This window comes from Mustelus asterias, chromosome 10 (assembly GCF_964213995.1).
Source record: "Mustelus asterias chromosome 10, sMusAst1.hap1.1, whole genome shotgun sequence".
Classification (NCBI taxonomy): domain Eukaryota; kingdom Metazoa; phylum Chordata; class Chondrichthyes; order Carcharhiniformes; family Triakidae; genus Mustelus; species Mustelus asterias.
This window is the reverse complement of record NC_135810.1, coordinates 39,553,617-39,575,931: the sequence shown is the minus strand read 5'-3', so window position 1 is coordinate 39,575,931 and position 22,315 is coordinate 39,553,617. Positions and strand designations below refer to the sequence as shown.

The 22,315-nt window shown below is 44.4% G+C and overlaps 1 protein-coding gene across 2 annotated transcripts in view; it reads left to right on the top strand.

Moving 5' to 3' along the window:
• myo16 (myosin XVI) overlaps positions 1-22,315 on the top strand; it is a 427,463-nt gene that overhangs the window by 31,683 nt on the left and 373,465 nt on the right. For both annotated transcript variants that reach the window (XM_078221662.1, XM_078221663.1), the window contains exon 2: positions 10,037-10,145. In XM_078221662.1, coding sequence (XP_078077788.1) covers positions 10,037-10,145 — 109 coding nt within the window. The remainder of the gene's footprint in view (positions 1-10,036; positions 10,146-22,315) is intronic.

Sequence of the window (22,315 nt, the reverse complement as noted above, 5' to 3'; positions counted from 1 at the left end):
AACTTCCTAGGCCAACTAGGGTATACCAATATTGCCAGCAATATCCATATCCTGAGGATGAATTAACAATAACATGGTGCGTCTTGTGGGAATGACTACCTAGTTTTCCAGGTGTGGAGGTTGGTCAGTTCCTGGCGTGCACTGCCCTTGGAAAAAGCTCTGCACCAGCAGCATTAATCCTAACCATGCTCAAAAATATACAAAATGAGTCAAACATTTCCCTGAATCAGCTAGACACTCAACAGTTAAAGGAAGAGACAAATCCTGTAAAGTGCATTTTGACATGTGCCGAGTGTAATTCTCCTCATATATAATCATTTTTTTATATCCATATTTGTTTGGAATATTTGATGTGCTGCAGTTTTTAGATTTGAGTTGTGCTTCAGGGCCACTTTGCTATCATAGACTTGAGCCATAAATGCCAAAAGTATGTCATAGCCAGATGTTTTCCCCCACTGAAATGGATCAAGTCTATTTGTTTCTGATTCTTGTAATGATACAGTTCAACCTTACAGGTCATATTTATTTGACATGCATACAATTGAGCTCAATAATATGCGCTGCAACATCAATTATTGAGCAGCACGTCTTATGAATGCTGCTCCTGCTTTGAGAGGTCTGACCCATTTCTACTGACTAGTTTCTATTCTTGGGCTGCTTTAAGAGTTCAAGTTTGAATAATAATTTGCCGATTGCAGTGCCATAATAGCTTACCAAAAACACAGACCTTTTAATAAGTTAAACTGCTGCTTCACCTTTACTGCCAATTCTGAAGAGTATAAAAAGGCACTCTTTTTTCCCCTTTAGATTACAGGATGGTACAGAGAGATGGAGCTTAATAAAAGGTCTCTGATTCTCCCAGATACAGAAATATCCATGCATATTGAAAAATTAGACAATGTCACAAATGCATTGGGCCTGTTCTGTGCTGTACTGTTCTATGTTCTATGTATCATGTTTTCCTTGATGTACCGAATATACTGGTACTACATTTGCTTTATATTGAACTGACGTCCGTAAACATAGTAGTGGAATTTTTTAACTCCATCAATGATGCCCTTTTTCAATTTGGGAGAATTTTATCTTGCCATCAGTTAAGGATCTTGATGCAAAAGCAATTAGCTTTCCTATGCCATCTTCCATTCTGAGAGAAAAATGCCCCATGCCAACTGGCGAAGCACCACACATTAGAATTATATTCTTTTTGTGGGTCAAAATGGACTTGCAAATCTGAAGATGGCAAAGCAGATTTAACTCTCGAAAGCTTTTTGTCATGTGCACCAATACCGACGTTGATTTTTTAAAAAACAGTTATAACGGTGCCAGTATTGTTAATAGATTTGGTTTCAACTGGCCTTAATAATTAACCATGCCCAAAATAAATTTCAGTTCTGGCACATTTCTAGGTGCCGGTTCTCTCGTTATAGCTTTACTTTTTCTTCAAGAGGGTGTAGCCCCTTGATCTCGACTTTAAATCCAAGGTAAGTGACCATGTGGGCCTGGAAGGTGCACTTCTCTCTTTTAAGACGCATCACCACCTCTTTGAATCTCTGAAGCACCTCCTTGAGGTTTACCAAATGCTCTTCTGGGAAATCTCCTGTTCTTAAGACACCATCTAGGTATATCACGACTTTGGTTAAAATAAACTTTCCATGATGCATTGAAAACAGCACATGCTGAAGGGACACCTAAAGGTATTCCGGGTGTATTGAAGTAAACCCTTGTGGGTGTTAATTGTTTAAAGTTTTCTTGAATCCTCGTCCAATTCTATTTGGTCATAGGCATGGCTCATGTCTAGTTTTGTATTTGTTCGGTCCCCATTAGCTTTGCATATAGATGCTCAATTTTTGGAATTGGATATCTGCCCAGCTTAGCTGCTTGATTGATAGTTAATTGTAGTTCCCACAAATATAGAGAACTCATAGATTCCAGCCTTGGGTGACTGTGTGGAGTTTGCACATTCTCCCCGTGTCTGCATGGGTCCGCTTTCCCTTCTCAGTGCTCCGTTTTCCCCTCAGTCCAAAAACTTGCCGGTTAAGTGCATTGGCCATGCTAAATTGTCCCTTAGTGTCCCAAGATGTGTAGAATTAGTGGGGTTACAGGGATAGGGCAGGGGGTGTGCCTGGGAAAGGTACTCTGTCAGAGAGTTGGTGCAGACTTGATGGGCTGAATAGCCTCCTTCTGATATTCTATGATTTATTGATGGTTGAGTAGAGTAGTGCTGATAAGTCACTGGTGTGGATGCAGTTCCCAAAATCTTTAGGGTTTCCTCCATACGTGTGGCCAATCTAGCTTTGAATTACTTCACTTTAGGGGTTGAGATTAAAACCAGTCTGTTCGCAGCCTTTCATTGCCAAAGATCAGTTTCTGGCCACTTACTCATGCCATCACTAAGACCTTATATTTCCAAAGAATATGACATAAGAACAGGAGTAGGCCATTTGGCCCCTTCAGTTTGCTCCACCAGTCAATAAAATCATGGTTGATCGTATTGTGGCCTTGATTCCACTTCCCTGCCTGCCCATTGTAACCCTTAACTCTCTTGTGGATCCGAAATCTATTTCCCTCAGCTTTGAATATCATTAATGACTCGGTCTCCACTGCTCTCTGTAGAAGAGAATTCTGAAAATTAATGACTCTCTGGGAAAAGAAATTCCTCCTCATTTTATTTTAAATGGGAGATTCATTGGGTGAAAATGTTTTTTCTCTAATGGTGGTGATGGACGTTTCTGGTGGCACCGTTCCTGCTGGCCAAAATGTGTCAACCTGCACCCGAGTCTTTACTTGGAGCCTCATTAATTATGCAAGAGCGAGCATCTCTCCGAATCACGAGTCAGGAGCTGATTCGTCCACCTGCCATGAATTGGCAAGTTCAAGTGTCTGACTGCCAGATTTAAACACTGGCACAGCACACACATTCTTCTCTATCCAGCCCACTTGTCTTCGTGAGGTCGTGCAGGATGTTAGCAAGCCAAAGGCAAAAGGCTAGCAGCCTCAAGAAGAGGTCTGCACCATGTTTCATGAAGAAAAACAACGGTTTATGAATGTTTGTAGTTCTACTCCAGAAGAGGATCTTAGTTTTTTTTGAACACCAGACCTTAAGTGGGGGCTGCTGATGGAGGTGTCCCCGCCGCCCTTCCATTCGAGGTCTGAATCTGATTACTTTCAGGCTTCTCTCATATCCTGGAACTCCTCCTGCCCAAAAATTGAGGCTAGGCGAGAAATGGGCTTGAAATGATCAATGATTGGCCACTAAGAGCCTCAATTGCGGCAAGAGCAGGTGGGCTGGCCAAGGTCTTGCCCACCTTAGCGTAAATTGCAGAGATTCCGGGGTGGGCAGGAACCCAACAGGAAGCCCCCCCTGAGGAATTTTCTGCCCATGAAATGAACTCCGAACCCATTGCTTTTTATATTTTATTCAATTTAATTTGGAATGATTTCTGTTTGGATCAATTTTGCTGAATCACAGAGAAACACTGGCACAGTTGCCTCAGAGCCATGGACGATTCCTGGCTTGGGTCATTGTCTATCTGGAATCTGCACCTTCTCCCTGTGTCTTCGTTGGTTTCCTCCGGGTGCTCCAGTTTCCTCCCACAGTCTGAAAGACATGCTGGTTAGGTGCATTGACCATGCTAAGTTCCCCCTCAGTGTACCCGAACAGGCGCCGGAGTGTGGCGACTAGGGGATTTTCACAGTAACTTCATTGCAGTGTTAATGTAAGCCTACTTGTGACACTAATAAATAAACTTTAAAACTTTAAACTTTTAATTATGTTAACTATACAGATGCAATGGACACATTAGCTGAGACCCTGTATTAACCAATCAAATTCTATAGTTTATCATTAAGGAAAGTCTATTTAATGTCGATCTGATTGGGATGATTGATGATGCATTATTTTGATTGTCACAGCCATTCAACCCTAATATGACAAAAACTTCCATTTATAATGCACCTTTCATGTTGTTAGGACATCTCAAAAGTGTTGGTCCTCACATTTCATTCCACCAGCTTCTACATTCAATAGATAATCTTCTGCCATTTCTGGTGTGATGCCACCATGGACCCATCTTCTTCTCCCCTCTCCTTTCCGCATTCTGAAGGAGCATTTCTTTTGTGACACCTTGGTCCACTCCTCAATCATCCCCAATTCTCCTTCTCACAGCACCTTCATATTAAAGCACGAGCGATGCAACAAATACTTCTTTACCTCCCTTCCCACCATCTAAGGCCTCCTTCCAGGTGGATCAGTGATTTACTTGTACTTCTTTCAAATTAGTGTTCTGTATTTTCTGTTCACGATGCTGCCTTCTTTACACTGGAGAAACCAAGTACAATTAGATAAACTCTTTGTATAACGCTTCCATTCCGTCTACAAGCCTGACACTGAGCTTCTGGTCATTTGTCAGCAGTGGTGATAATGTTTCCATGTACCTCCTTACCTTCTCCTTTCAGTAGAGGTGGATACAATTTTATCTTTTAAAAAGCATTTCGACATTTACATAGGTAAGATTGGTATAGAGGGATATGGGCCAAACGCGGGCAATTGGGACTAGCTTAGTGGTAAAAACTGGGCGGCATGGAAAGGTTGGGCTGAAGGGCCTGTTTCCATGCTATAAACTTCTATCACTATGACTCTAAGCGTGGCTGACCAGGAGTGTCTCCTGCTCTTACTGTCTGCCATTAGTGTGTTGGAAGGGTTTTGCAGGATAATAGCCACGTTATGTATGCATCCTTCTTAGGATGTAAACCCAGAGCCTCTGGCTATATAGGGATACTACCCACTGTGCGATTAGGTCTCACGTTGTGACAGTAGGGCATAAAAAAAACTTTTAAAAAAGTAATTCATCCATAACTTTTGTTGAAAAGTAAGTCATTTCACTACAAGGCAACAAAAGTGGCAATCATCCAGGCTGTTTAAAGTATCAATAACAAAAATCATCAGCTCTTGAACCCACTTAACCTTGTGTGAATAAACATTGTGAAATTAACCACAGAGATCACACAGCCTGAGCTATGAAGCAACATTTTTTTCAAGGGTGCAGGTATATCAACAGGAGTAATGGAAATCTAGTCTCTCAACCCAAGTCTCATTATGCATTATTGGCAATGGGGATATGTGGGTCCTGGGGTAAAATGGAGGGAGGAGGGGCATAGCTTGAAATAGGGAGCATAAGGAGCCATATGGGTGAGAGGAAGGACATGGCTTAGCATTGGGGATTTGAGGGATCATGAGGTATGGGTCGGGGGCATCATAGAACCATAGAAAATTACAGCTCAGAAACAGGCCTTTTGGCCCTTCTTGTCTGTGCCGAACCATTTTTTGCCTAGTCCCACTGACCTGCACTTGGACCATATCCCTCCACACCCCTCTCATCCATGAACCCGTCCAAGTTTTTCTTAAATGTTAAAAGCATTTACCACTTTATCCGGCAGCTCATTCCATACTCCCTGCGTGAAGAAGCCCCCCCTAATATTCCCTTTAAACTTTTCTCCTTTCACCCTTAACCCATGCCCTCTGGTTTTTTTCTCCCCTAGCCTCAGCGGAAAAAGCCTGCTTGCATTCACTCTATCTATACCCATCAAAATCTTATACACCTCTATCAAATCTCCCCTCAATCTTCTACGCTCCAGGGAATAAAGTCCCAACCTATTCAATCTCTCTCTGTAACTCAGCTTCTCAAGTCCCGGCAACATCCTTGTGAACCTTCTCTGCACCCTTTCAACATTATTTACATCCTTCCTGTAACGAGGTGACCAAAACTGTACACAATACTCCAAATTTGGCCTCACCACTGTCTTATATAACCTTACCATAACACTCCAACTTTTATACTCGATACTCCGATTTATAAAGGCCAATGTACCAAAGGCACTCTTTACGACCCTATCCACCTGTGACGTCACTTTTAGGGAATTCTGTACCTGTATTCCCAGATCCCTCTGTTCAACTGCACTCTTCAGAGTCCTACCATTTACCCTGTACATTCTTCTTTGGTTTGTCCTTCCAAAGTGCAATATCTCACACACTTGTCTGCGTTAAATTCCATTTGCCATTTTTCAGCCCATTTTTCTAGTTGGTCCAAACCCCTCTGCAAGCTTTGAATACCTTCCTCACTGTCCACTACACCTCCAATCTTTGTATCATCAGCAAACTTGCTGATCCAATTTACCACATTATGACAAACAACAATGGACCCAACACCAATCCCTGTGGCACACCACTAGTAGTCATGATGTGGAGATGCTGGCGTTGGACTGGGGTAAACACAGTAAGAAGTTTAACAACACCAGGTTAAAGTCCAACCAGGTGTTGCTAAACTTCTTACTGTGCACACCACTAGTCACAGGCCTCCACTCAGAGAAGCAATCCTCCACAACCACTCTCTGGCTTCTTCCATTGAGGTAATATCGACACAGACATCAAGTTTTGTTTACCCCAGTCCAACGCCGGCATCTCCACATCATGACGTTCTTCCATTGAGCCAGTGTCTAATCCAGTTTACTACCTCCCCATGTATACCTAGCAACTGAACCTTCCTAACTAGCCTCCCATGAGGGACCTTGTCAAAGGCCTTGCTGAAATCCAGGTAGACAACATCCACCGCCTTCCCTTCATCCACTTCCCTGGTAACCTCCTCGAAAAACTCTAATAGATTGGTCAAACATGACCTACCACGCACAAAGCCATGTTGACTCTCCCTAATAAGTCCCTGTCTATCCAAATATTTGTAGATCCTATCCCTTATCACACCTTCCAATAACTTGCCCACCACCGACGTCAAACTTACTGGCCGATAATTTCCCGGATTTCTTTTGGAACCTTTTTTAAACAACGGAACAACATGAGCCACCCTCCAATCATCCGACACCTCCCCGTGAATACTGACATTTTAAATATGTCTGCCAGGGCCCCTGCAAGTTCAACACTAGCTTCCCTCAAGGTCCGTGGGAATACCCTGTCCGGTCCTGGGGATTTATCCACTCTGATTTGCCTCAAGACGGTGAGCAGCTCCTCCTCTTTAATCTGTAAAGGTTCCATGACCTCCCTACCAGTGTGCCCTATTTCCGTAGACTCCATGCCCATTTCCTCAGTAAATACGGATGCAAAAAAACCATTTAGTATCTCCCCCATCTCTTTTGGTTCCATACACAGTCTACCACTCTGGTCTTCAAGAGGACCAATTGTATCCCTCACTATCCTTTTGCTCCTAACATACCTATAGAAGCTCTTTGGATTTTCCTTCACTCTGTCTGCCAAAGCAACCTCATGTCTTCTTTTAGCCCTCCTGATTTCCCTCTTAAGTAGCTTCTTGCACTTTTTATACTCCTCGAGCATCTGATATGTTCCTTGCTGCCTGTACATTTCATACAACTCTCTCTTCCACTTAATCAGTGTTACAATCTCCCTCGAGAACCAAGGTTCCTTATTCCTATTTACTTTGCCTTTAATCCTGACAGGAACATACAAACTCTGCACTCTCAAAATTTCTCCTTTGAAGGCCTCCCACTTTCCATTTACATCCTTACCAGAGAACAGCCTGTGCCAATCCACACTTCCCAGATCCCTTCTCATTTCATCAAATTTGGCCTTTTTCCAGTTCAGAACTTCAACCCGAGGACCAGATCTATCCTTATCCATGATCAGGTTGAAACTAATGGCATTATGATCACTGGATCCAAAGTGTTCCCTCACACTCACATCCATCACCTGCCCGAACTCATTTCCCAATAGGAGATCCAATATCGCATCCTCTCTAGTTGGCACCTCTATATACTGATGTAGAAAATTCTCCTGAACACATTTTACAAACTCTACCCTGTCTAAACCTTTAACAGTATGCGAGTCCCAATCTATATGTGGAAAATTAAAATCCCCTACTATCACAACTTTGTGTTTCTTGCAGTTGTCAGCTATCTCTCCGCTGATTTGCTCCTCCAATCCTCGCTGACTATTGGGTGGTCTATAATACAACCCCATTAATGTGGTCATACCTTTCCTGTTTCTCAGCTCCACCCATAGGGCCTCTGTAAACAAGCTCCCTAATCTATCCTGCCTGAGTACCGCTGTAACATTTTCCCAGACCAACAATGCCACCCCCCCCACCTTTTATCCCTCTGCCTCTATCCCGCCTGAAACATTGGAACCCTGGAACATTGAGCTGCCAGTCCTGCCCCTCCTGTAGCCAAGTTTCACTAATGGCTATAATGTCATATTTCCATGTGTCTATCCACTCCTTCAGCTCATTTGCCTTCCCCACAATACTCCTGGTATTGAAATAGACACACCTCAAAAAATTATTTCCACCACACTCTACCCTTCCAATTGTGATTTTGCTTGAACTAACCTGTCTTTTTACCCCTGCTCCGCTATCTGCTCTGGCACTCTGGTTCCCACCCCCCTGCAAATCTAGTTTAAATGCTCCCCAATAACACTAGCAAATCTCCCTGCAAGTATATTGGTCCCCTTGTAGTTTAAGTGTAACCCGTCTCTCTTGTACAGGTCCCACCTGCCCTAGAAGAGGTCCCAATGATCCAAGAATTTTTTTTTTACTCTGGGGAAATGGAAATACAGGAATACAGGAAATACAGGAATACAGGAATAAACTTTCTGATTTAACAAAAAACCTACTCTCGCCTCTGCCTGTTCTCGTCGAAGCCCGTTTTGAGCCAAAGCCCTTCAGTTCTCACTCTGCTCACTCTGCTGCCCGCTAACGATGCTGCCCACTCAAAGGTGTGGCCTACTTTTAAACCCTCCAAAACCTTCCCAGGCTGCTGCTGGGCCTACTTCCTTAACATAGAGTGCACGAAGAGTCATGGGGTTAGGTGGAGGGGCACAATTTGGCATAAAGGGCACCCAACCTTTGACCTCTTGCCCAGGTCAGCTGACAACTCCAACCTGCACCCTCCACCCACCCAACAATGAAGATCCTGCCTTTGCGGGCACTCTCTCCCAAGGCAGGTGGACCAAGCTGGCAAGTTTCCCAGCTACTGCTGCCGTCCTAGAGGATGGAAATCCAGGCAGTAGTCTCAGGATACGAGGATATTGAGGTGAGGAGAAACTTATTTGTTCAGAGGGTTATGAATCTTTAGAACTTTCAACGCAAAGGACTATGGATGCTGAGTTGATAAATATATTCAGGACTGAGATAAATAGATTTTTGGATGCTAAGGAAATCAAGGAATGGAGGTGGTGGAAAACTGGAGCTGATGTAATGATTCAGCCATGACCATTTTGAGCAGGAGAGCAGGCTGCAAGACTCTATGGACTATTCTACTTCAATTAATTTCTTAACCTGCATTCCTGGCATGGAGCTCTACCCAAATTAATGCTCCTCCATAAGATTGGTTGCTGGCTAGCATTTGAATATCCCAACATTGCAAGTTGCATAATTCTTCACAATGTTATGGAAACACCATCACCTTGAAGTCATGTATTACCCTGACTTGGACATATATAGCTTCTCCTTGAATGTCACAGAGTTAAAACCCTGGAATATTCTACAGGATACCGTCACTGCAAGGTCTTCCACGGGTCAAGAGGAAAGCCCATGACTGTCACCTTAGAACAACTAAAGTTATTGTTGCCCACATCTCAAGAACAGACTTGGGAAGGTAAAGGGGAGATGAGTCACAACCAACTACAGCTTGCATTTATATCTCATCTTTAACATAGAAAAACATTCCCCAGCATTCCATAGAGATTTAATGAAACAAATATGTCAATCAAAGGGAGAAACTAGGAGGGATGGTCAAAATTGTTGATTCAAAGAAAGATCTTTAAAGGAAGAGAAGGAGATGAAGAGGTTTTGGAAAGGAATTCCACTGGTCAGTGGAAAAATTAGAGATAGAAAAGGGAAAGAAAGAACATTGAATTCTGAAATAAATTATTAAAGATGTGTTTACAAAATAGAATATATCACTAAATTAACTAATGAGAAAAGTCTATAGCTGTAAAAGCTGTCCAAATATTAAAAGTACTGTCATCCAGAGCTATATGATAAAGTTTGATATGTATTTAATATTTTTTCCTCAGGCTGGAGCCAATGTATTATTGCAAGATATCAATGGAAATATTGCACTGGATTACACAATGGAAGGCACAGAATCAAGTTCCATCCTTTTCAGACATCTGGAAGATAACGGTACATAATTGATGCATTGATTTACGAACAGTACTTACCTGCAGTTAAATCCTCAGATTAATTTTCTGTTTGGAATTATTTTTGCCAATCGAGTGGTGTAATGTTTTTCTATTTATTTTGCTCAACAAAGTTTCAAATCTCGATACAGTAAACCAGTCAGGATGATACACGATTGAGCAAGAATCCCCTGAGTTCCAGGCTAATCAGAAACTTTCCCTAGTTCCTGGCACAGATTGTCCCGGCCCTTCAATTCAATTCAACTTTATTGTCATTGTATAGTCCACAAATACAAATACAATGAAAAGTGAGCTTGCAGAATCTTATAGCAGAACACAAATGAATGTGTGAAAGCACATAGGTTCATGTTATCTGTGTTCAGACTCTGTTGTATATTTCTCTGTTTTACACCTGTAAGTCAATGTTGTCTGGGATTGGATGTACCAAACAAAGGTGAGGGTGAGTATATGAAGGTTGATGGAACTCAAGTCAAAAACAATTGATAAGAGCAGTGGTTTGTAGAATTGTATTAGTTGAGCCAAAACAAGACAAATACAAACATTAGCGTTATAAAGAACAAAGAACAAAGAACAGTACAGCACAGGAAACAGGCCCTTCGGCCCTCCAAGCCTGTGCCGCTCCTTGGTCCAACTAGACCAATCGTTTGTATCCCTCCATTCCCAGGCTGCTCATGTGACTATCCAGGTAAGTCTTAAACGATGTCAGCGTGCCTGCCTCCACCACCCTACTTGGCAGCGCATTCCAGGCCCCCACCACCCTCTGTGTAAAAAACATCCCTCTAATATCTGAGTTATACTTCGCCCCTCTCACCTTGAGCCCGTGACCCCTCGTGAACGTCACTTCTGATCTGGGAAAAAGCTTCCCACCGTTCACCCTATCTATCCCCTTCATAATCTTGTACACTTCTACTAGATCTCCCCTCATTCTCCGTCTTTCCAGGGAGAACAACCCCAGTTTACCCAATCTCTCCTCATAGCTAAGACCCTCCATACCAGGCAACATCCTGGTAAACCTTCTCTGCACTCTCTCTAACGCCTCCACGTCCTTCTGGTAGTGCGGCGACCAGAACGGGACGCAGTACTCCAAATGTGGCCTAACCAGCGTTCTATACAGCTGCATCATCAGACTCCAGCTTTTATACTCTATACCCCATCCTATAAAGGCAAGCATACCATATGCCTTCTTCACCACCTTCTCCACCTGTGTTGCCACCTTCAAGGATTTGTGGACTTGCACACCTAGGTCCCTCTGTGTTTCTATACTCCTGATGACTCTGCCATTTATTGTATAACTCCTCCCTACATTATTTCTTCCAAAATGCATCACTTCGCATTTATCCGGATTAAACTCCATCTGCCACCTTTCCGCCCAATTTTCCAGCCTATCTATATCCTGCTGTATTGCCCGACAATGCTCTTCGCTGTCCGCAAGTCCAGCCATCTTTGTGTCATCCGCAAACTTGCTGATTACACCAGTTACATCTTCTTCCAAATCATTTATATATATCACAAATAGCAGAGGTCCCAGTACAGAGCCCTGCGGAACACCACTGATCACAGACCTCCAGCCGGAAAAAGACCCTTCGACCACTACCCTCTGTCTCCTATGGCCAAGCCAGTTCTCCACCCATCTAGCCACTTCTCCTTGTATCCCATGAGCCTTAACCTTCTTAACCAACCTGCCATGTGGGACTTTGTCAAATGCCTTACTGAAATCCATATAAACGACATCCACGGCCCTTCATCAACCGTTTTTGTCACTTCCTCAAAAAACTCCACCAAATTTGTAAGGCACGACCTCCCTCTTACAAAACCATGCTGTCTGTCACTAATGAGATTGTTTCGTTCTAAATGCACATACATCCTATCTCTAAGAATCCTCTCCAACAACTTCCCTACCACGGACGTCAAGCTCACCGGCCTATAATTTCCTGGGTTATCCCTGCTACCCTTCTTAAACAACGGGACTCGCTAAGAAGATGAAGCAGAACCGGTCGATTCCACAGTGGATCCGCATGAAAACCGGCAACAAGATCAGTACAAGTCCAAGAGGAGACACTGGAGAAGGACCAAGCTGGGCCTGTAAAGGGATACACCATCACTGGTACACTACCAGCCACAGATTACTCTTCCCTGCAGGGGCAAGAGAGTGGGAGAGATGGCCCCGACCAGAGGATGACCTGGGTCAGAGAGCCGTTGCAGTCTCTAACCCCGCTCTTCGGAGGCTGTAGTGGCGACTTCAGACTTTTACTTTGCAGGTCGATTACAGCGCGGACGCGGATCGAGCCAGAAGCCGGTAAAGTGGGATTTGGCGGTAGAGTTGGGCGCGCGGTTCATTAAGTAGATTTAAATGCATGCTAATGCGTTTAAATCGTCGGGCCGCCCGATTTGGGCGCGGGCCGGACCCACGCCCAAATCGTGTGTCGGTAAAGGCGGGATCTGCTCGGATTCGGGTGCGGATCGCGTTAAAGGCCCGACGCCCAACTTTACCACCACGAAGCTTTGGTAAAATTAGGCCCTATAAGTTTGCATAAACAAGTTAACTGAAATACAGGGGCCTATATAACAATTTATATCGGTAAGGCTGAATGGTATATAATGAATATATATGAATCTATTATTATACAATCACAGAAGGCATACATGTAAGCTCCACCGTGTTCAGCATAATATAAACGAACACAAAATGGATTCTAGCTGGGTTAGCCACATTCCTGAGCACAATTAGCTGGGAAAATCATGAGCTTTGTATACAGCAGCAAGGACAGCTGCTTCTCTTATCTGTTCTTGGATACACGAAAATAAGTTCTACGATGCCTGTTACAAATCTCTAAGTATTACAAAGTTCATTAACCCATTCCCATCTTCAAATAGCTTCCATCTAAAAGTTAAGCAGCACTTCCGTGTTTTTCAGCCCAGTCAGCCTGTGTTGGTGTTTATCTGTCATATAGCAGTTCTGCTAATCCCACATGGTATCTTGTTCTGTTTAAAGTTTATTTATTAGTGTCACAAGTTGCCTTACATTAAAACTGCAATGAAGTTACTGTGAAAATCCCCCAGTCGCCACACTCTGGTGCCTGTTCTGGTACACTGAGGGAGAATTTAGCATGGCCAATGCACCTGACCAAAATGTCTTTTGAACTGTGGGAGGAAACCGGAGCACCCAGAGGAAGCCCATGCAGACGCGGGGAAAACATGCAAATGCACACAGACAGTGACCCAAGCTGGGAATCAAACCCGGATCCCTGGCGTTGTGAGGCAGCAGTGCTAACCACTGTGCCTCCATGCCGCCCCATTTATTCCCCTTCTTTCAACTATCTATCTCATGCAGCCATAAAAGTTGACATGGCAGGGTGGGAGAGTAGAGAAACCTTGCCAGTTGCCCAGGGGCAGACAGCTTTGTTGCCGCTATCTATGTGCCCTGTGCAGTATTCATCGGTGATATCAATGAGGAATTCTGCATCACTCTCTGCCCTCAGGAAATTGATGCAAATGTGTATCGCTATGGAAATGAAATTTTTCCTCATGGTCTTGGCATCAATTCTTAGTTCCAGTAGCATTTTGCACAATTTCATAACCCTGTGTATAAAAATGTTTCTTCTGCTGTATGTCCTAATTCTCCTAGATGTGTACATATCCCTTGTCCCAGACCCTGAATTATCAGAAATAGTCTGTTTCTAATTTATTTTGTCTGTCTTTTTATAATTTTAAATATCCCTAAGAAATCATGGTATACAGGCAGTTCTTGGACATATCATTTAATTGGATCCTGAAAAGCGCGTCATAAGCCGCAATATTGCAAGTTAAATCGATTTTCCTCGAAGAAAAATGTTATAAACAGGGGATTGGTATCTGAACCCTAATTTCATTGCAAAGTAACGTTTCCTTTCCATCAACTTGTGACACGATGAACAGAGGTTTAGGATCGCCCCCTCATTTGATGATTTGTAATTTTGAAGAGAAAACCAGTTTACAGTGTTAAATAGAAAGAAGAAATCATAGAAACCCTACAGTGCAGAAGGAGGCCATTTGGCCCATCGAGTCTGCACCGACCACAATCCCACCTAGGCCCTACCCCCACATATTTACCCGCTAATCCCTCTAACCTACGCATCTCAGGATTCTAAGGGGCAATTTTTAACCTGGCCAATCAATCTGACCCGCACATCTTTGGACTGTGGGAGGAAACCGGAGCACCCGGAGGAAACCCACGCAGACACGAGGAGAATGTGCAAACTCCACACAGACAGACATTAAATAAACTCAAGCTTTCTGCAAAACAAGGTTCCGACTCATCCGTTTCTGCTGAGTCAGTTGATTTTAAACTGGGGCTTTTGTCACATTAAAGTTTGTGAGATCTTCTACATCTGAGAAGTAATTTGTCCTTCCTGAAGTTTGAAAGATGAAACATTAAGGAAAATAACTGTTGGTAAAGACCAGTTGTCCACTGGCATTGAATCATAGAATCCCTACAAGGCAGAAGGTGGCCGTTCAGCCTATCGAGTCTACACTGACTCTCTGACAAAGTATCTTATCCAGTTCCTCTCCTGCCCTATTCCCGTAACCCCACACATTTACCATGGCCAATACAACTAACCTGCGCATATTTGTACTTTATGGTGTCATAAAGTTGAAACCAGCGTTGTTTTTGATTTGATTTGATTTATTATATGGTGGCACAGTGGTTAGCACTGCTGCTTCACAGTGCCAGGGACCTGGGTTCAATTCCCGTCTTGGATCACTGTCTGTGTGGAGTTTGTACATTCTCCCTGTGTCTGCATGGGTTTCCTCTGGGGGTTCCGGTTTCCTCCCACAGTCCAAAGATGTGCAGGTTAGGTGAATTGGCCATACTAAATTCTCCCTCAGTTTACCTGAACATGTGCCAGTGTGGCGACTGGGGGATTTTCACAGTAATTTCATTGCAGTTTAAATGTAAGCCTACTTGTGACTAATAAATAAACTTTACTTTTTGCTTTTCCTTACTTTATTATTGTCACTTGTATTGGGAAAAGTGAAAAGTGTTGTTTCTTGCGTGCTATACAAACAAAGAGTACACGGGGGAGAAGTAAAGGAGAGGGCGCAGAATGTAGTGTTACAGTCATAGCTAGGGTATCGCAAAAAATAAACTTAATCTCCGGCAAGTCCATTGAAAAGTCTAATGGCAGCAGGGAGAAGCTGTTCTTGAGTCAGTTGGTATGTGACTTCAAACTTTTTTCCCGACGGAAGAAGGTGGAAGAGAGTATGTCTGGGGTGCATGGGGTCCTTGATTATGCTGGCTGCTTTTCCGAGACATCGGGAAATGTAGACGGGGTCAATGGATGGGAGGCTGGTTTGCATGATGGACTGGGCTACATTCAATACCCTTTTTAGTTTCTTGCGGTCTTGGGCAGAACAGGAGTCAAACCAAGCTGTGATACAACCAGAAAGGATGTTTTCAATGGTGCATCTGTAAAAATTGGTGAAAGTTGTAGCGAACATGCTGAATTTCCATAGGTTCCTGAGAAAGTAGAGGTGTTGATGGGCTTTCTTAACTATAGTGTCAGTGTGGAGGGATCAGGACAGGGTTGTTGGTGATCTGTTCACCTAAAAACTTGAAGCTTTCAACCATTTCCACTTCCATTGATGGAGAAAGGGGCATGTCCTCCACTGCGCTTCCTGAAGTCAATGACTATCTCCCTCATTTTACTGACATTGAGGGAGAAATTATTGTCATCGCACCAGTTCACCAAATTCTCTATCTCTTTCCTATACTTCGTCTCGTCATTGTTTGAGATCCGACCCACGAACAAACTTGAGAATTGAATGGGAGGGGAATTTGGCCACACAGTCATAGGTGTATAAGGAGTATAGTAAGGGGCTGAGAACACAGCCTTGTGGGGCACCAGTGTTTAAGGATAATCATGCAGGAGCTGCCGTTGCCTATAGCCGAAACAGAGTATAAATTTTGAAATGTCGTAATTGCCTTCCATTGTAGTTCGAATGTTGTAAAGTCGACGACTACTTGTAATCTCCTTTTTTCCACCAAAACATCCCTAATTTTTAAATTTATACTGCACACACCAGTTGCACGTATAGCCTGGGATTCTCCCAAAAACATTCTCTGTTCCCAACATGCGGGAAAATGGGAGTAACTCCCGTTGATATTTTTAGCGCGATTTCCAGAATGAATCTCTGACACCCTGAGCACTGCAGAGTGCTCTAGCATGATTCGCTCGGAAAAGTGATGGGTGGGGCCTATTCTTGGATTGAGAGACCGGCAGCATAGCACTGAGCGGGCAACTGCGCATGCGCCGATCTGTCAGCGCAGAGATCGGCGCATGTGCGCTGGTCCTGCATTGCTGGCCTTCCGACTCCCCCTCCCCCGATTGCTGACCTCTCTGGGCCAGCCCCAAAACCCCCCACCCGGACGACCAGCCCCGATCACCTTTTCCCTCCCTCTCCCAGCCATCCCAAGTGGAGTGGCAGTGGGTCCACCCACCCTCGCCAATCACCCCCTGGTAGGCCACACCCCCTTGGCACTGCCCTTGCCCAGTGCGCGGGACCAGGGCAGTGCCAGTTTTCCCTTAGGGCAGTGCCATGGTGCCAGGCTGGCACTGCCCAAGGAGCACTCTCTCTTACCCCTGACCACCTTGGGGTACCTCTGTTCCCTCCAGTGGGGTCGGGCCACCTGTTCCCTGTTAGTGGAGAGCAGGAGTAAATCCTGCTGAAGGGAACCACTCCTGGCCAGGCCGGGGAGAGACTAGCGGGCCTGGAGACTTCAGTCCCGGGTCCTCTAATGAAGCGTAAATGGAGATTTCCATATTGTAATCAGCTCTGCGTTGATTTCTGGCGTGGAGCTGATTTCGCTAGAAATCTTTGTCGTGTAGGCCATGGCGCCCTGAAGACCGCGAAACGGCCTCTGGTGATGTCTCCCGGCCCGCTTCACTGCTCTAGTTTCCTAGAGCTTCTCTGCTGGCTGGAGTCATACCTCGTACAAAGGAAGATAATTATGGTTGTTGGAGGTTAATCATCTGAAGATATCACTACAGGAGTTCCTCAGGGCTGTGCCTAGACCCAGCCACCTTCAGCTGCTTCCGGCATACCTTTGCTGTAATGAGGCCAAGATTAGCAAGTTAGGTGAATTAACTATGGTATATTCTGGGGTATGGGGATAGGGTGGCGGGGAGAATCTGTGGGGAATCCTATTTTGGAGAGTCGGTGCAGACTCGATGGGCCAAATGGCCATTTTCTACACAGTAGGGATTCTATGGCTCTATGATTCTCGGCTGTTGGAGCTGCACTCATCCAGGCAAGTGGAGAGTATTCCATCCCACTCCTGACTTGTACCTTGCAGATGGTGGACAGGTTTTAGACAGGGTCAGGAAGTGAGTTCCTCATTGTAGGATTTCTAGTCTCTGACCTGTTTTTGTAGCCACAGTATTTGTATGACTGGTCCAGTTCATTTTCTGGTCAATGGTGACATCCAGGATGTTGATAGCGGGGGATTCAGCAATGGTCATGCCATTGAGTGTCAAGGGGCGATGGTTAGACCCTTTCTTACTGGAGATGGTCATTGTCTGGCACTTGTGTTGTGCGAATGATGCTTGCCACTTCTCAGTCCAGTCTGGACATTATTCAGGTCTTGTTAATTACTCAGCACTTCTGGCTGAAAATGGTTGTGAATGCTTTAGTCTTATCTTTTGCACAAATGCATTTATATAATTTCATCCATGACATCAAGATATCTTAAAGTGCTTTTCAGCAAATGAAGCACCTTTTTTGAAATAGAGTCACTGTTAGAATGTAAGGAATTGTGCAATCATTGGCAAACATCCTCCACTTCTGACCTTATGATAAAGGAAGGTTATTGATGAAGCAGCTGAAGGTGGCTGGGTCTAGGCACAGCCCTGAGGAACTCCTGTAGTGATATCTTCAGATGATTAACCTCCAACAACCATAATTATCTTCCTTTGTATGAGGTATGACTCCAGCCAGCAGAGATTTTTCCTCCTCATTCTCATTGACTCCAGTTTCGCTAGGGCTCCTTGATGCCACACTCAGTCAAACACTGCCTGTTGTCAAGGACATTCACTCTCACCTCACCTCTGGAGTTTAGCTTTTTTGTCAATGCTTGAACCATTGCTGTAATGAGGCCAGAAGCTAAGTGACCCGAGTGGAACCCAAACTGTGTGTCGCTGAGCAGGTTATTTCTAAGCAAGTGCTGCTTGATAGCGTTGTTGATGACCCCTTCAATAACTTTACTGATGACCAAGAGTAGATTGTGGGGTGGTAGTTGGCCAGGTTGGATTTGTCCTGCCCCCTCTTAAGGTTTTTGTTGTTCAGTTTTACTTATGGCATATTGTAACTCCTTCGATAAACTCTGGCATCACTTCTATTAATTGGAGAGGGTGAAATTTTATTTGTAACAAGATAAATGAATTGATAATAAAGCTAGAAATTGAATTTATCTTGCTTTTTGTGTACTGGCCATACCTGGATAAATATCAGTATTGTAGCTGTTCTGGAACAGTTTGGCTGGGGGCACAGCAGATTCTGGAGCACAAGTCTTCAGTATTATTGCGAGAATATTGTCAGGGGCCATAGCTTTTGCAATATCCAGTGCATTTGGCCGTTTCTTGATACTACGTGCGGGGCATCAAATTAGCTGAAGACTGCAATCTGTGCTGGGAACCTCTGGATGATGGCTACGATGGATCATCCACTCGGCACTTCTAGCTGAGATTGTTGTGAATGCTTCCATCATACCTTTTGCACCAATGCATTTATAAATTGTCATTCATGACTTCAAGATGTCCCAAAGTGCTTTTTAGCACTTGAAGTAGAGTTGCTGCTGGAATGAAAAGAAATGTTGCTGTAACTTTGTGCAGTGTAAGCTCCCATAAATATCAGTATCACAGATACAAAATTATTATAGTATTTGTGCAAGGCTGTATTCTGAATATCTAACTATGGCTGGAATCTTGTACTCTCACGGGTGGCGAGCTTGGAGAGGGAAAGGCATTTGCTTAAGCAGGATGGCGAACCTCTCGCCTTCCTACCTCTGCCAGAATTAGGTTCTGTGAAGGAATGCCCGTGGTCAACTTTCTCATCCTGCCACCAATTGAGGTCCTTAAGTTGCTAATGAATGACCAATTAATGGCCTCATCCTACCGCTGCTGATATTAATCAGCCAGCAGGCAGTTCCCTGTCACCACGTTGTGGGCATAGCAGATAAAGCTGTGCTGCCAGCCTCTCACCCCTGGTCGAGAGGGCGGGGGTTGGGGTCCTTTGATCAAAGGCACTCACTGCCTGATCGAGGGGCTGAACATAGGGATGTAGGGTCTGCTGAGACCCACACCCCCTGTCCTGTCCTTGCTGCTGAATTCATGCAACCCAATCCCCATGACCCTGACCCCATGATCTTCACCCCCCCCCCCCCCCCCTCCCCCCTTCGGCAACATTACTTACCTGCGGTCTTGGTCACTCCGTGATCCTTGGACTCCAGCGCCTGAGCGTCCTGCAGCAGCCATAGCCTCCCTAGTGGCGCTCCTGAGCACAAAAGTTGCCAGCCTCTGATTTCAGGGGAAAGCCAGCTGCTGGCCTTGCCACTGTCTGATTGACATGTGGGCATGATGTGGAGATGCCAGCGTTGGACTGGGGTAAATACAGCAAGAGTTTTAACAACACCAGGTTTTTTTGGGAGCAAATGCCATTAGCTTTCGGAGCGCTGTTCCTTCATCAGATGGAGTGGATATCTGCTCTCAAACAGGGCATACAGTGACACAAAATCAAGTTACAGGGTCAGCAGGCCATCTGGAAAAGAGGCAGCATGGATCTCTTACTGGCTTTGCAGCCGGCAGGTGATTCCCCTGATGCCTCAACATGACTCCGGCCCCGAACTCTGCACCCTGATTTAATTTTATTGTTGTTGTATAAATTGCCCTTAATTTCTTAATATGGGTTTTCCGTAATGGCGTTTATGTAATTGGAGCTGTATATTCTAATTGAATTTCACACTAATTGTTTGTGGAGATTCCTAATCTATTCTAATTATGTTGGTCATTAGTAATTGAATGTAATCACAATGGGAAAATCTAGTAAGCATGAACAAACTTCATTGTTCATTCATTGGAGGCAGATGCAGAAAGGGCTGCTTTCACATTTTTGCTGCAAATAGAAGTTACACAGAATATGTGGAAGAACTCGGAATTGAATTCAAAATTTGGAGTGATTCAAGTAAGATCTTTTTACGTTTACTGAATATCTATATGACATTGCAAGGGAATATTGGGATTTGGTGAACCAGCAAAAAATATTGTAATTTATCTGACTTTTGCCATAGTTTAAAAATACCAGCCAGTATTCCGCTTTTCTACCCAGTATGTTTCAAATTCACTTTTGAATTTGACAGTACAATCCACCTGTGCTGCCACTTTGGAAGGCAAATCTATTTGCCAGGTTCTTTGTAAATTAATTCTATCTAAATTCTGTATTCATCTTGCCTCTTCTGAGCTTGAGTTAATGTTCTTTATAGATTTTGGTCGAGGTTAGAACAAAGAACAGTACAGCACAGGAAACAGGCCCTTCGGCCCTCCAAGCCTGTGCCGCTCCTTGGTCCAACTCGACCAATCGTTTGTATCCCTCCATTCCCAGGCTGCTCATGTGACTATCCAGGTAAGTCTTAAACTATGTCAGCGTGCCTGCCTCCACCACCCTACTTGGCAGCGCATTCCAGGCCCCCACCACCCTCTGTGTAAAAAACGTTCCTCTGATGTCTGAGTTATACTTCGCCCCTCTCAGCTTGAGCCCGTGACCACTCGTGATCGTCACCTCCGACCTGGGAAAAAGCTTCCCACTGTTCACCCTATCTATACCCTTCATAATCTTGTATACCTCTATTAGATCTCCCCTCATTCTCCGTCTTTCCAAGGAGAACAACCCCAGTCTACCCAATCTCTCCTCATAGCTAAGACCCTCCATACCAGGCAACATCCTGGTAAACCTTCTCTGCACTCTCTCCAATGCCTTCACGTGCTTCTGGTAGTGCGGCGACCAGAACTGGACGCAGTACTCCAAATGTGGCCTAACCAGCGTTCTATACAGCTGCATCATCAGACTCCAGCTTTTATACTCTATACCCCGTCCTATAAAGGCAAGCATACCATATGCCTTCTTCACCACCTTCTCCACCTGTGTTGCCACCTTCAAGGATTTGTGGACTTGCACACCTAGGTCCCTCTGTGTTTCTATACTCCTGATGACTCTGCCATTTCTTGTATAACTCCACCCTACATTATTTCTTCCAAAATGCATCACTTCGTATTTATCCGGATTAAATTCCATCTGCCACCTCTCCGCCCAATTTTCCAGCCTATCTATATCCTGCTGTATTGCCCGACAATGCTCTTCGCTATCCGCAATTCCAGCCATCTTCGTGTCATCCGCAAACTTGCTGATTACACCAGTTACACCTTCTTCCAAATCATTTATATATATCACAAATAGCAGAGGTCCTAGTACAGAGCCCTGCGGAACACCACTGGTCACAGACCTCCAGCCGGAAAAAGACCCTTCGACCACTACCCTCTGTCTCCTATGGCCAAGCCAGTTCTCCACCCATCTAGCCACTTCTTCTTGTATCCCATGAGCCTTAACCTTCTTAACCAACCTGCCATGTGGGACTTTGTCAAATGCCTTACTGAAATCCATATAGATGACATCCACGGCCCTTCCTTCATCAACCGTTTTTGTCACTTCCTCAAAAAATTCCACCAAATTTGTAAGGCACGACCTCCCTCTTACAAAACCATGCTGTCTGTCACTAATGAGATTGTTTCGTTCTAAATGCACATACATCCTGTCTCTAAGAATCCTCTCCAACAACTTCCCTACCACGGACGTCAAGCTCACCGGCCTATAATTTCCTGGGTTATCCCTGCTACCCTTCTTAAACAACGGGACCACATTCGCTATCCTCCAATCCTCAGGGACCTCACCCGTGTCCAAAGAAGCGACAAAGATTTCCGTCAGAGGCCCAGCAATTTCACCTCTCGTCTCCCTGAGCAGTCGAGGATAGATGCCATCAGGCCCTGGGGCTTTGTCAGTTTTAATGTTCCCTAAAAAACCTAACACTTCCTCTCTTGTAATGGAGATTTTCTCTAACGGGTCAACACC